General features: G+C 38.5%; 1 protein-coding gene across 5 annotated transcripts in view; it reads right to left on the bottom strand.

Moving 5' to 3' along the window:
- Window positions 1-3,198: 3,198 nt before the first annotated feature.
- The window catches only part of LOC146484411 (lymphocyte-specific helicase-like), a 72,512-nt gene continuing 62,766 nt past the window's right edge, over window positions 3,199-12,944 (bottom strand). For all 5 annotated transcript variants that reach the window (XM_085104907.1, XM_085104908.1, XM_085104909.1 and 2 more), the window contains 5 exons: window positions 9,898-10,117; window positions 8,812-8,931; window positions 6,210-6,326; window positions 4,975-5,134; window positions 3,199-4,050 (listed from right to left, as the gene is read on the bottom strand). In XM_085104907.1, coding sequence (XP_084961033.1) covers window positions 3,794-4,050; window positions 4,975-5,134; window positions 6,210-6,326; window positions 8,812-8,931; window positions 9,898-10,117 — 874 coding nt within the window. In that variant the 3' untranslated portion in view covers window positions 3,199-3,793. The remainder of the gene's footprint in view (window positions 4,051-4,974; window positions 5,135-6,209; window positions 6,327-8,811; window positions 8,932-9,897; window positions 10,118-12,944) is intronic.

The raw sequence follows: 12,944 nt of genomic DNA, 5'->3' as shown, positions 1-12,944 counted from the left end.
GACAGGATAAAAACGAATCCTATAAAACACTGTATTTGGTATCTGTCAGTATCTGTATCTGTATCACTGCATCTGTATTTCGAATGAATATAGCTAATAGCTTTTGTTGCTTCTTTGGTGGGAGTTTTACTGAACTGAAACCATACCGGACGTCAATTTTTTTTACCGGACGTACATCTCTACAACATAAACCTGTTTAATATAGGAATGCGTGTTTTCAGTCAAAACTCGGCAAATTATCTTTATATTCCCTTAACCATTTGAGCCATGTGGTAGAATTTTAGATACACCTTAAGGTGGCTTACTACTGTTTTCTGGAGTGAAAGAAGGCCTTAAATCACACTAAAGAAAAATGCCAACAGGAATTTTCTTGGAGATTTTTCTAGTACAATAAATACAATAGAGATAATTTTGAGTCAGAAATTAAATTTGGAATGCTCAATAAGTGTTAAATCAGGAGCCATAATCACGGATGGATCCCTGATTATGGCTCCTGGTCGAAACCAATCTGGACTTTCCCTTCCATTTTCCATATAAGGTAGTAGCCCCACGCAAATTTGCGTGTATCCGCGCTTGTTTATGACGTGAAAGGTGGTGCAATTTTTTCTAAAAATAGATTTTTTGGTACAAGACATGCGGACGCGTGGAGCCCACGCTTACGGTCTCCATCCCTGATTGTGGCTCCTGTATACATATATAATAGTGAAAAGGGGGTCTGGAACCGAGATTAAGAACAACAATCTTAACAATGAATCTATAAAAAGCTACAGCTAATTAATAAAACATAAACTTCTCACTGCTGACGTTGACATTAAAAGCTGGCGTTAGTTCTTGAATAAACAAAGTTCCTTGATTTTACAGTGATAATTACTTTTACCCGACGCTAAAATGTCAAAATGATCCCACTTGATATTGGGTCCAGAGGTGCTGTCATTTTTAGCGAGGGCCTTGAAGTGTTCAGTTTCCTGTCATGAAGTCGTCGTTTTGTTTTACTGATATAAAAATCATTACAGTCCCAGCAACCGGCTTTGTAAATGATTCTAGATTGTTGAGAACAATTCAAGCGGTCCTCAGTTGAACAATTTTTTAAAAAATAAGTACTAGTGATCAGCACACAGCAACGAATCGTGTGTGATAACTACACACTTCGTCAGGGATTGAACAAGATAGTTTGGGGAACTTATTTTATACCTAAATTTTACAGTACAAATGACGTTCCACTAGGGTGTGAACAGCAAAAACACCCACAGACATACGTGCAGGATGTTACAAAAATCCTGCCGCTAGGTGTGTAATGTATAATTTTGGGGCTCACGGATTTAACGTTAAATCTACAGCAGCAGAAAGAAATGATTCTCAGTTAAGCCTGACAGGTTATCTAGACACAGGCGTGTAGTATTTAAAACCTCATTTAATTGCAGCCACTTAGGAATCAAGAAGGTTATTCTTAAGTATTTACCTAACCTTAGTTCAATTGTTAGTTACAAATCTACTAACACGTTAGCGCATCTATGTAAGTAATTTTTGGGGGGGCTCACGGATTAAACGTTAAATCCGTGAGCCCCAAAATTATACATTACACACCTAGCGGCAGGATTTTTGTAACATCCTGCACGTATGTCTGTGGGTGTTTTTGCTGTTCACACCCTAGTGGAACGTCATTTGTACTGTAAAATTTAGGTATAAAATAAGTTCCCCAAACTATCTTGTTCAATCCCTGACGACGTGTGTAGTTATCACACGAAACCGGTCGGATAATAAAACAAGTTGACAAGATTCGTTGCTGTGTGCTGCTCACTAGTACTTATTTTTTAAAAAGTTGAAAACACAAATACGTAGAGGAGAGGAGATCCACACAAAAGCAGCCAGGCTTATTCATGACCTACCACGCGGCCGAGCTAACACCTGTATCCTTCAAAAAGCCAATTGGCTTCCACTATCATACATGTATGTACATGTATACATACATGTATGTACATAAAAACTCGTCCACCAAGCTTTTTATCAAGCTGGCCAAACACAAATAACTGAATTGTTTTCTGTGAAAGCGATAAAGTATGACTCTCGGCGATCCAAACAACTGGTACTGGACAGACCCAAAAAGGAAATAGGCAGACTTTCTCTTCAACACAGAGGAACTATGACCTGGAATTCAATCCCTAGCAGCGTTTAAGACTACGATGATGCCACTACGTTAAAAAATCGTTTTTAAATGCCTTTTTCGCGTAACGGCCTACAGTACAAGAAGTAGAATGGAAAATATAAATCTGGAATTTTGGCGAGGATGGAACTCCATAGATTCAAATTAAGTATTGATAAATTATAAGAAATGTTTTGTACAAGATATTTACCGAAACGGCTAATCCTATGCTTTTTTCCACGACTCAGGTATAATTGATTAGTGACGGGAAAGTGCAACGAATTTTTTTTACTTTGAAATTAATGCTTTCTGGGGTAAGAAACTTTGCGGTAACTTATTTGGGGTAAGATATTTTTGGTAAGGACTCTTTTTGTGGGGAGAGGAGGGTTCACAACAAGTGAAAGCCAGGTTTCTCACTTTATGCCAAACAATCGTATCTTCAATGGGACTTTTTTGGGGTTACATCCCGAGCCGTTGGTCTTGCTTTGGTCAGTCTAGTCTACTACGATTTTATTTTGGGTCAAACGTCATTCACACATCCCTATCGCTAATAAACCACTTCTCTCTAGCCAAACAATTTTCTCCCAACTGCCACAATTAATCTTTTATCTCTTGTCTTGCAAATCAATATCAAATGCCACTAGCAAAATACACTGAAATGAAAATTAAATTATATACTGGTTTTGGCCGGTTCACTTATAAAAAAAAATGAAAATAAATAATAATAATGATGATAATAATAATAAATTAATAAAAACGTGTAAACATTGAAAAAAATTCCCAGGGATTACCCTTCGCTGGAAATTGATAAAGGGAGCATAGATGGCTCTGTAAAGGAACCTTTAATAATCCCTCTGCCAAAAGTTGAAGCGTGTCTAACGCTGGGAAATTGAACCCACAACAATCAATCAGGCTAGCAGAGAAATGCGAAGGTATTACTCGCTTTGTTATGGTACCAAAAAAGATTTCCCCCTTTTATAAACTGGAACTTTCGCTCTCTAACTGTGCATGATTTTGGCGAAATCGGGACCCAAGAAAAAAAACCATTAAGACAAATCCTCCGTGTAAATTAACTTTATTCTGATTGAAATTTTATTGTAATTTAACTTACATCACATAAGAACTGTATATACTAAATATATAATCAGACTAACCAGGCGTGAATACTTTGCGCGGCCTTCAACTCCCTTGTCTTTTATCCTATTAACCGCTCTTATCCGCACAAGTTGTGTGCCACCTTTCTTTGACTCGCTACAACATGAGTGCGAGGAAAGGCTTTTATAGAAATATTAATAACATAGAGTAGTTTTCGTAGACTGCTGAAAATAAAGACATCCTTGCTTTGGTTTGAATTTCAATTAAAGGTACGTAACAATCGCGAAGTATCAACCTTGAAAACATTCTTTTTCGGCCAGTCATAAATCAATACAAAGGGAACAACGACTACACAAGCCTGCAGTCACATGTTCTGGGTGAGTTGGAATGTTACGTTTTTCGCAAGTACGACCAATTGCCTTGGGGTTTACAAGTCTTAAGGAAACAAATCTCTTCTAATAATAATAACAACAACAAAAAAAATAAAACAACAACAAATGACCCGAAGGGTCCATTTAATATGAAATAAACATTATGAAAGTAATTACGCTACAAGCATCAAGAAGCAGGAGAACTGTCCAAAACACGGAAAAATCCCGAGTTGGTGGCCGTTTGTTTTGACGACCGTTTGCCCTTTGTGTTTGCAGCAGTTGCACTGGATTTGAGATCACTCCTGTCCAACAGAGCCTCCAAATCTCTATCACTCATCATCAATCCTTCACTGGAAACTACCCTGTGGTGATCACCAGACGTCAGTAATTCACGAAGCTCTTTAGCATCAATAACTTCCGTGTCTTTATTGCCCTTAAATTTGCCTGCAACCAGATAAATCCACACACATTTGATCATTTTTCTAGTATTGCAATCTATAAGGCTTTCATTTCAACGCAAACCGGTATGAAATTTGCCGCCAAATCAGAAGTACAATCCACCGTACGGAAAAAGATGGCGGCTGTACATTTTACCACAATACCTTGCGAACCTAACACAGCCAATAGGCACATAGAAAACCATATTATTTAGCGAAATTCGCCCCTGTACTAACAACATTGTGTATGCTAGGTTTGAAGATTTTAGAACTTTTCTGCTCGTTTTTGAATGAAAAAATGAACCAGTCGCCATCTTTTTTGGCACAGTCATTCTCGAGTGCTTTTCATTTGTATGAAAAAACAGGTTGCTCCAGTGAAAAATCAAATGGAACGGTCCTATCCACTGGAAATTTTCATGGTGCTAGTGTGAAGAAGGAAATGGTAGAGTGATATTCCAAATATTGCGCAACGTCGTGAAAAGCGAAATACGGACAAATTTTACAGGAATCCGGTTGCAGACAGTTTTATAATACCGTGTAATAAAGAGAAAAAAAAAACTGCTCTCCACCAAACGTTTTAAGAACGATATATGGCGCAACAGGCTTTTAGAACGAGAAATGATATATTTTGCATTTCCTTTCGATCGTGCAAGATGCTTTAAGAACGAGTTTAACTTGTTTTCCGCTACCTCGACCGATATTTAGTCTTAGCCGAGATAAGGCAGCATAACCAGCAAAGCTAAATCTTCGATACTCTTGACAGAATTAAACTCATTAATTGAAAAGCTCTCCCAATTTCAGAGCTCTCTTTGAAATGCTGTCATACTGTTTAAACAAATTAAACAGTAAAAGTAAACAGTAAAGAAACAGTTTTCCAAGGCAACTAGGGCTCTGCCTACAGCTTAACTGCCCTTTAATAGCAGACCCAAACCTTTGTGGATGATGATCTTCTCTAGTTTTCTCTTGGTGGATGCTCGCTCAACAATCATCTCATCCACAGTGTTGCCAGTCACAAATCGATACACAACAACAGGCTTAGTTTGACCAATCCGGTGACAGCGATCTTGAGCCTGCAAATCCACCTGTGGATTCTAACGAAATACAACTCAATTTAGTACCTCATCCTGGCAGGCTGGTAATTTCTTCTCAACATTTATAGCGACTCTTCAATCAGCTTCTAACTCAAGACTAATGTCCGTCAAATCTTTCAGTAAGAAGCAAACACAACAGAGTTCTGACAGAATGGGACTAACAAGCTTGTCAGTTTTCAGTTGATCTATATTTGACATATTTCCTGCCAGAAAGTCTTCTGAGTACATGTTTGGCTTATATGAACATCTGGAAAAGGAAGCAAGATTAAATGCTCAACAGAAAGAACCTAGGAGTTAAAAAAGTTCTCATTTTAAGTGGACCAAGCTTGCAATAAAGGCTGTGAACAAATCTCCATTTCAAGGTAGTTACTTTAATCTTTAATCTTTAATAAGCATAATTGCCATTAGCAAAGCTAATCCGGCAATGGAGCGGCCAGCGGACGCACAATAGGTTAAATTATACATGCAGAACATATAAAGAACTAATAAATTCCGAGTAGGAGTCAGATTTGACGATGTCAGGTGGTAATGCATTCCATGCTGGGATTGATCTTACATAAAATGAGTGTTTGTAAGCGTCAACTGAAGAGAACGGTAGACTTATCTCAAAGTCATGACTCGCCCTTGTACGGCTGTACGGGGGCACAGAGGTAAGCTCGTGGGGGAGGGTTACATTTCAATTATTCAAACCCAGGGAGTTAGTGAATTCAGATTATCTTATGAACACATTAGTGACAAAATAAGTTTACATCCACATCCAAGACAGGCTTGAGCACATCACAACTTATTTCAGAGCACAACAAACATACATCCTCTCAATCTCATTCCCAGGGTCCTGCAAAATTCAAAAAGGCAAGCTGCAAAGACCCTAGTATACAATGCAAAAACATGCTACACTTTTTCTGGGATCAAATCTGGTAAACAGCCATATTTGATCAAGTGTGTCATGTCACAAAATACTACACAATTCATACAGTGTGGCAGTGTGTACCAGCATGCAATTTTGTGAAGACCCTGGGGATGAGGTTGACTACTTCTGGCATCCAATCAAAAAGCATCTTAAACATCAACTTACCCAATCACTGTCGTAAATAATTACTGTATCTGCGGCAGATAAGTTCAGACCAAGCCCACCAGCTCTGGTGCTCAACAGAAATATGAACACTGATGGATCCACTTCAAATTTTCTGATCTGAGAAGGAAAAACAAAGCAGATGTAACAAGAAGCTGTTTTCAGCTTATACTCGGGCCATATTTGACTGCGTGGTGCGTAAGCCTACGATCTTTTAGTAGTGATAACTTCCAGCATCGCTGACTCCCTAAAATCGATAGAAATAGACGGAGATATACACCCAGGAAAAAAATAGTTCAGGCTCCAGAAGTGATTCATCGTTTTATTGCTACAGCTCTGTTTCGTATGATCAGGCGCTGACCACACTCATCACGCAACTTCAACGAATGACCGTAAAGTATATAAAGTAATCAAAAACTGGTGATTTAAAGCAAGCAGCTGCTAGGCGATAAAATACAATTCCACGTGCCGTGAGAGAGTTCACGTGCCATGATACAAACGGTTACTCTACGTTATGCAAGAGGTTTTTGGTACGTATCTATTTATATGAGGGCATGGATTTATGAAATCATTCGAACTGGTGATTTAAAACAAGCGTTTGCTGGGCGATAAATTACTAATGCTCGTGGCGTGATACAATTCACGTGCCATGATACAAACGGTTACTTTACGTTTTTCGAGAGGTTTTGAGTACATATCTATTTCTGTGGGAGCTTGGACTTGGTAATTCATTGCGTTTGTTCAGGCTACTAAGATCTTTTTCTTACGGAAATAAACTTTTCGTGAAGACATAGGTTACATTTCTTGCTAATGTTATTATCGGGTTTGAACTTTTTGAGTACTTTCCATTTAATTAGAAATGTTTTGTTTGCGTCCGTCAGGGTCCATATATTGTTAAGATAGTTCCGTTTCATTGCGTCTGTTGGCGTTTCGGAAGAATGTGTTGTGCCAGTCCCACGTACGATTCAGTTGTTGTTACCGTCGTTCGCTTGGACGCATTTACCATCAAGTGGGCATTCTGGTTTCTTCCTGCAGTTGCAGCCCGGGTCATGATTTTGGTTTGGGGTTGTTGCTACATTTGAGAGTATCTGTTTTTTATGTGATGCGATGATGGTTTTCACATGATGTTTGGCATGCATGAGTAGCTGAGTTTTAGTGTCTGTCTGTTGAAGATCTTGTTTATTAGGTGGTTCTTGGGGAAGCATTTGTCGACGATGGATAAAAATTTCTGTACAATTGACAATTTCTAATTCTCCCATTTAGTATACACTGACATAAACACTCTAATATCAACTTATCCATGTAAGCTCAAATTCCTTTACTCAGATGTATCAACGAAGCTCTGTGAGCAGGCTAGGGCACAATTTAAAGAAGTTTGTTGACAAAACGGTTTCCTTCTTGAACAAATTCAAAAACTGATGACAAAATTGCAAGTACGTTGGCATGATTTGTCGTGCGTGATGTATTCCTTGGCCCGCCAATTTTTCTGCACGTGCCTTCTTTCGCGTTTCCTAATAAAAATGCTCCGCGCGATAACCCATGAAGGGTCAGGATTTTTCCGGCGGAGGAATCAAACACGAGAATCAGTCCTGCGACACGATAGCGATCGCGTCACCGATTACATCTCTATAAAGTCAAATTGGAAAATTAAGTCTTATTGTGGTCACCCAAATCAAAGCTAGTCAAAAACTGTCTTTCTTCTCCCCTCTTCCTCAGCGTGCACTTGCGATCGATCGTTCGATTCGAACATGACCACTCTTCTTCTGTAAAACATTCGCGTTGCTTGCGGTGAGGTCTGCATTCGAATCTTTGGAATACTTTGAATTTTCTGAGCATTCTGCAGCGTCTTGCGAGGGTCCCAAAGAAAGCTGCAAAACGTCACTACACTTTTCTGTTTCGATTTCGCATTCGCGTTTTCGATACCCACCATCTACATCATGCAGAGTTAAATTCATGCGCGTGCTGCCCGTGCGACAAACCTTCCAAAGGTTCATGATTTCTTGCACAACTGTCACCCTCGCTAATCAGACGAAACGGAATAATGCACCATGTTCAAGCTACCCCCTCTTCTCTTATGCTATATCCACGGGCTTTAATCCTTACGTTTTAGCTTTCTTCGCCACTCGACATGCTATCATTGCCTTCACCTTTTTATTCTAACGACTCCAGAACCCTCTCTGCGCTAAGGGAAACGTTCACGAACGCTTCACAACCGACGCCAAATGTTTTGATTCGAAAGAATAGTGACTCGCAGAATACATCGGGAAAAGGGAGGGGGAGCTTAGGAAGCGAAAAAAATGAGGGAGTGCGGGACCCTTCCCTCCCCTTCCACGATTACTTAACTCGGCGCCTCACGGCCCGAGTAGAAAGAACGCGAAGAATTTGATAACGCCACCGAAAACTTTACTCGTGCCACTCGAGTACAAAAAACGAGACCGAGAACAATAACTCGTGGCCCGAAGTCTTATCTCTCGGCTCATCGCGACCCCAAAAAGGAAAAAGAATTTGATAATGCTACCGAAACCTTAACTCGGTCCGCCTTATGGCCCGAGTAATTAGACCTTTTCTAAGAACACTGCATTGAGAAATGTAAGATGTTACAGACCTCCTGCTGTCTGTCTGACACCTTCATGGTTCCATCCAGTCGAGAGTATCCATACTTTCGCATAATAGAGTAATCCTCTATGATATCCATCATGCTCGTCATTTGAGAGAAAATCAACACCTGCATTACAACAAATCAGAGTCGCAATAAGCTTTTAATAACTTTTGGAATGAGTTTTCGTACCAAAATGAAAATCGCGCTCCAGTACAGTTACCGGGGTGAACTCTCACCGGTATGACTCATTCCGGGATGAGATTTTGTGCTGACATCATGTAAATGAATACAGAGCCACCAGATGAAACTGGAGTGAACCTGTACCAGAATGAAAGTTGCACCGGTATCATGTAAACACCCCCTTAGTATTGTAAATTTTGGTAGTACTGTAACTTGTGTAGGTATTGTATTGTAATAAGTATAGTTAATATTGTTAGTATTTACTGAGAATGATGTATTATTCAGTAATGACACAGGCAAACTCGAAAAAAGAAATTCTAAGTGCTCCTATTAGGAGTCGAACCTAAGACCTTCCAATTACTAGTTCGAGTAGCAGCTACAGGAGACTTGTGGGAGCTAAGGCCCTTAAACTAGGTTCATGTTATTGTTATTGTTAATAAGTATTGCATGTATTGGCATTATTATTAATAATAAAAATATAAAAAAATAAAAATAATAAAAACGTTTATCCTATAGTACGTGTCAGAGCTACCTAACAAAACAGGTGCCAACACTGCCAGCAGCAAAATACAAAATAATAAAACCATTGACAAAATAAACAGTTGTTTTGAATAGGCATGGTCAGTCTTTCTAGCCTGCAGCTTGTTAGACGATATTTATGTCACATGCCGTACAAGTTTAAAACAACAACAGTTGAATACAACTTTGTTATCATTTGTAATATTATATGATATTTACTAATTAATTAAAGGACCTGTGCTAGTCTGAGTCTAGGAAAGCACTTTTTAAACAGAACTTGCCTGAGGGCATGTTTGACCTAGTTTTTCTCACACATGTAACTACAAAGTAGAACTGATGGCCTTTCCCCTAGTAAGGGCCATGCAAACAACAACAGGATAATTATAACATTACCTTGTGTCCTTGTTGCTTAAGTACAGGCAACATTCGATCAAGAAGCAACATCTTGCCACTGCATGTCACCAACTTTTCATCAACCTTGCGTAGTAAGGTCCCATCTTCTAGTGGGCATTCCAACAGATATGGATGGTTACAACACTTCCTTAGAAGCATCAGGATATTTGTCATACGAATGTTCAAAGCTGAGCTGGGAGCACTGGTGCTGGGTGTGTCCCTGTAAACAAAATAATGCAAACATTTCACAATTACTACTTAAAGTGCTACTATGACGAAATTTGCGTCTTTCTAATCTCAGCCATTTTAAAACATAAACAAGTAGTCTGTACGTGAAGAAGAATGGTGTTTACCATTTCCAAATATTTCTTTTTGTTCCAGAGATATTCAAGTTTTTAAAATATGCAAATTAGCCAAGTGATGACGTCATAAACTCAACCGAATTTTGATCAATTATGAAAAAAGATATCTCAGCCAATTTGCATCAGAAATGCTTGATTCTTTGCAGTAACCTTGTTCTAAGTGCGCTTCATAATATGAGCTTATCAGTTTTGTTACCATGGCAACATACTGGGTTCCAGTCCTCCTTGATACTTTAGGCTTTGCTGGCCACATTTGGCGTTCTATTTTGATATTTGCCAATGGTGCCTCATCTACATGATCCAGCAAGCGTATAAATATGTTAGGTCGAGTTCGTGGCCTTGTTAAATGTTTTCAAGCTGAAAATCACTAAAATATTGAAATCAGGTTAGAGGGGACTGGAAAAAAGTGAGTTGCCATGGGAACCGAATTTTTTATAGCCGTAGGTGTATTGTCTTTAGAACTATTAGCCTGCCAGGTTTCAATGGCCTCTGCTGTAAATTGACTGAGATAGCTCTATTTATATACTTGATGTTATAATGAGTTGAGAATGTGACGTCATCAGTCCTCTCATTTGAATATTTTACACATTTTTCAAACTTAAATGTCTCTGGAACCAATGCAGATATTTAGAAACGGTAAACGGCGTCTTTAATCTTTCCTAGAATTCTATGTGATAAACCTTAAAATTCAAGAGGTAAAAATTTAATCATAGAAGCACTTTAAAGGTACAATTCCAACAACAATTTCTAAGTTCAAGTTTCACATACAATGTAAAGTTTTCATTGGCCATGTATTAAACCTTCACATCTGGTTGTAAATTTAACAAGGAACTGTAGACAGCTTGTACTCAGGGCACCTTTAACTTGTACATGTCATTGTAGTTAGGTTCTAGCAAAGAGCAAAAAGTGGCTGCATGATGGAAATGAGTGGTACAGTACTATGCAAAAGTAATGAAATTTTGAAGCACGCTAAACTTGAAGGAATCTTCCGCTATTGTTATGAATCGCTCAAAATTAAGGCCTTTTCGGCGAAATACAACTCGAAACAGCATTTTGAAATTTCAGTTGGTCAGTCTCAAATTTTCGAAGAATTCGATTTTCCAATAGAATGGTCTTGAATTTTTGACGAGTAGTTCTTGGTTGCAACTCATTCTCAACAACAATTGATGGATGCGTAAGCATGGCAACCATACATTTGCAGGAAGAGAGAAGTCTGAGCATTATATCATCGCTTGTATGTAAACAAGATGTCATGTGCTTAGTTTAATCCCGGGTTTTTGTAGGAGGATTCCACAACTTACCAGCGTTTGGCAAACTTCAATATGATAAAAACTTTACCCAGAAAGGGAATAGAAAGTCGACCAAATAAATTTGCCTTTGCAGGTTGTGAAAAGACAATGAACAGTCGTCCGTTGGCTTCACGATTGATAGTAAATATCGCGGTGTCTGGTTGCACGTGGTGGAAAGAACAGCGTTCCTACGCTTTTTGTTTGTATCCTTTTCATTTGGAGCCCAAGTTTCCTGTCGATGTTTATGTGCATCTTGATTTTGAATGCAAATTACTTGGTGTTAATAATTACACACGTTTTGTGGTATTAAATTTGAGTTGACGAAGCTGTCCGATTCGAAAGTCACGACCTTTTGACAGATTAAATCATATTTAAATGAAATAGTGTTTTGAGCCTTTGCGAAGTTTAATCTACATGCACCTTCCAAAAAACTTTTCTGTTGTAGAGCAAAAGTTGTGTGGTAAAATTAAAACAAATACATATATTATTGTTACAGCGTATTATTGTTACGCTCCAGCAAGGGTATACAGCTCCAAAGATCAATGATCACCAATACATTTCAGGATGAAGCTGCTAATTTTGTTCAATAACCTTCCCCTTTCTTTAAGAAAGTGCATGGATCCAATTTTATTTTTTAAGAAGACGAAAAAATTGCTACAAGATAAAGCCAGGTCCAGACTGTGATTGATTTTTATTTAGCGTTTGGAACACATATTTTCTTATTCATTTTAACACAGCCTTTCTTAAGTTTGTCTTAGTTGTAATTAACTTTAGTTAGATATTAACGGATGAAGAGCCACTTTGTGGAAATGCCGTTAATAAAGTCTTAATTATTTATTATTATTATTATTATTGTTATTATTATTATTATTATTATTATTAGTGTTCGGCAGACACATGCCACACATGCAGTGTTATGTTTATCTTGTGACACAACATTTCCATGGTGCTTCCTTACGTTTCTTCGAAAATTCTTTGATGTTTCCTTTCGCTTCTGTGACAATTCTGAGCTATAATAGCTTGCAACATTTTCACCTGTCGCCCACTCCACGTGATGAGAATGACAACAAATGGACTTTCTTAGTCTTTTTTCTTTTCCCTACGAGTTATGAGCTCCCTTCCACCTTAAGATTGATTTTCTCTTGGGGATCAAAGGAACTCTGCAAGTATGGTGATAGCTTCAAGACCAACGAAAAAACCAATAGCGACACGTGTAAGTGAGATGCAAATTGAGTGTCATCCTAAATAATCAAACATGCTAATTAAGAGAAACTTCGCCGGCCATTTGCCTGTGCAACTCATGTTAAGGACGGTGCCTACTATTGTTACTGCGCATACGTTCTGCGCATCTCGAGATACTCGGGTTTCCTATGGGTGGTGCCTAATAATACAGGGA

The sequence above is a fragment of the Pavona decussata genome, unplaced genomic scaffold (assembly GCF_977016875.1).
Source record: "Pavona decussata unplaced genomic scaffold, jaPavDecu1.1 SCAFFOLD_34, whole genome shotgun sequence".
NCBI lineage: Eukaryota > Metazoa > Cnidaria > Anthozoa > Scleractinia > Agariciidae > Pavona > Pavona decussata.
The sequence above is the reverse complement of the archived record's forward strand: the minus strand, read 5'-3'. Positions and strand labels throughout refer to the sequence as shown.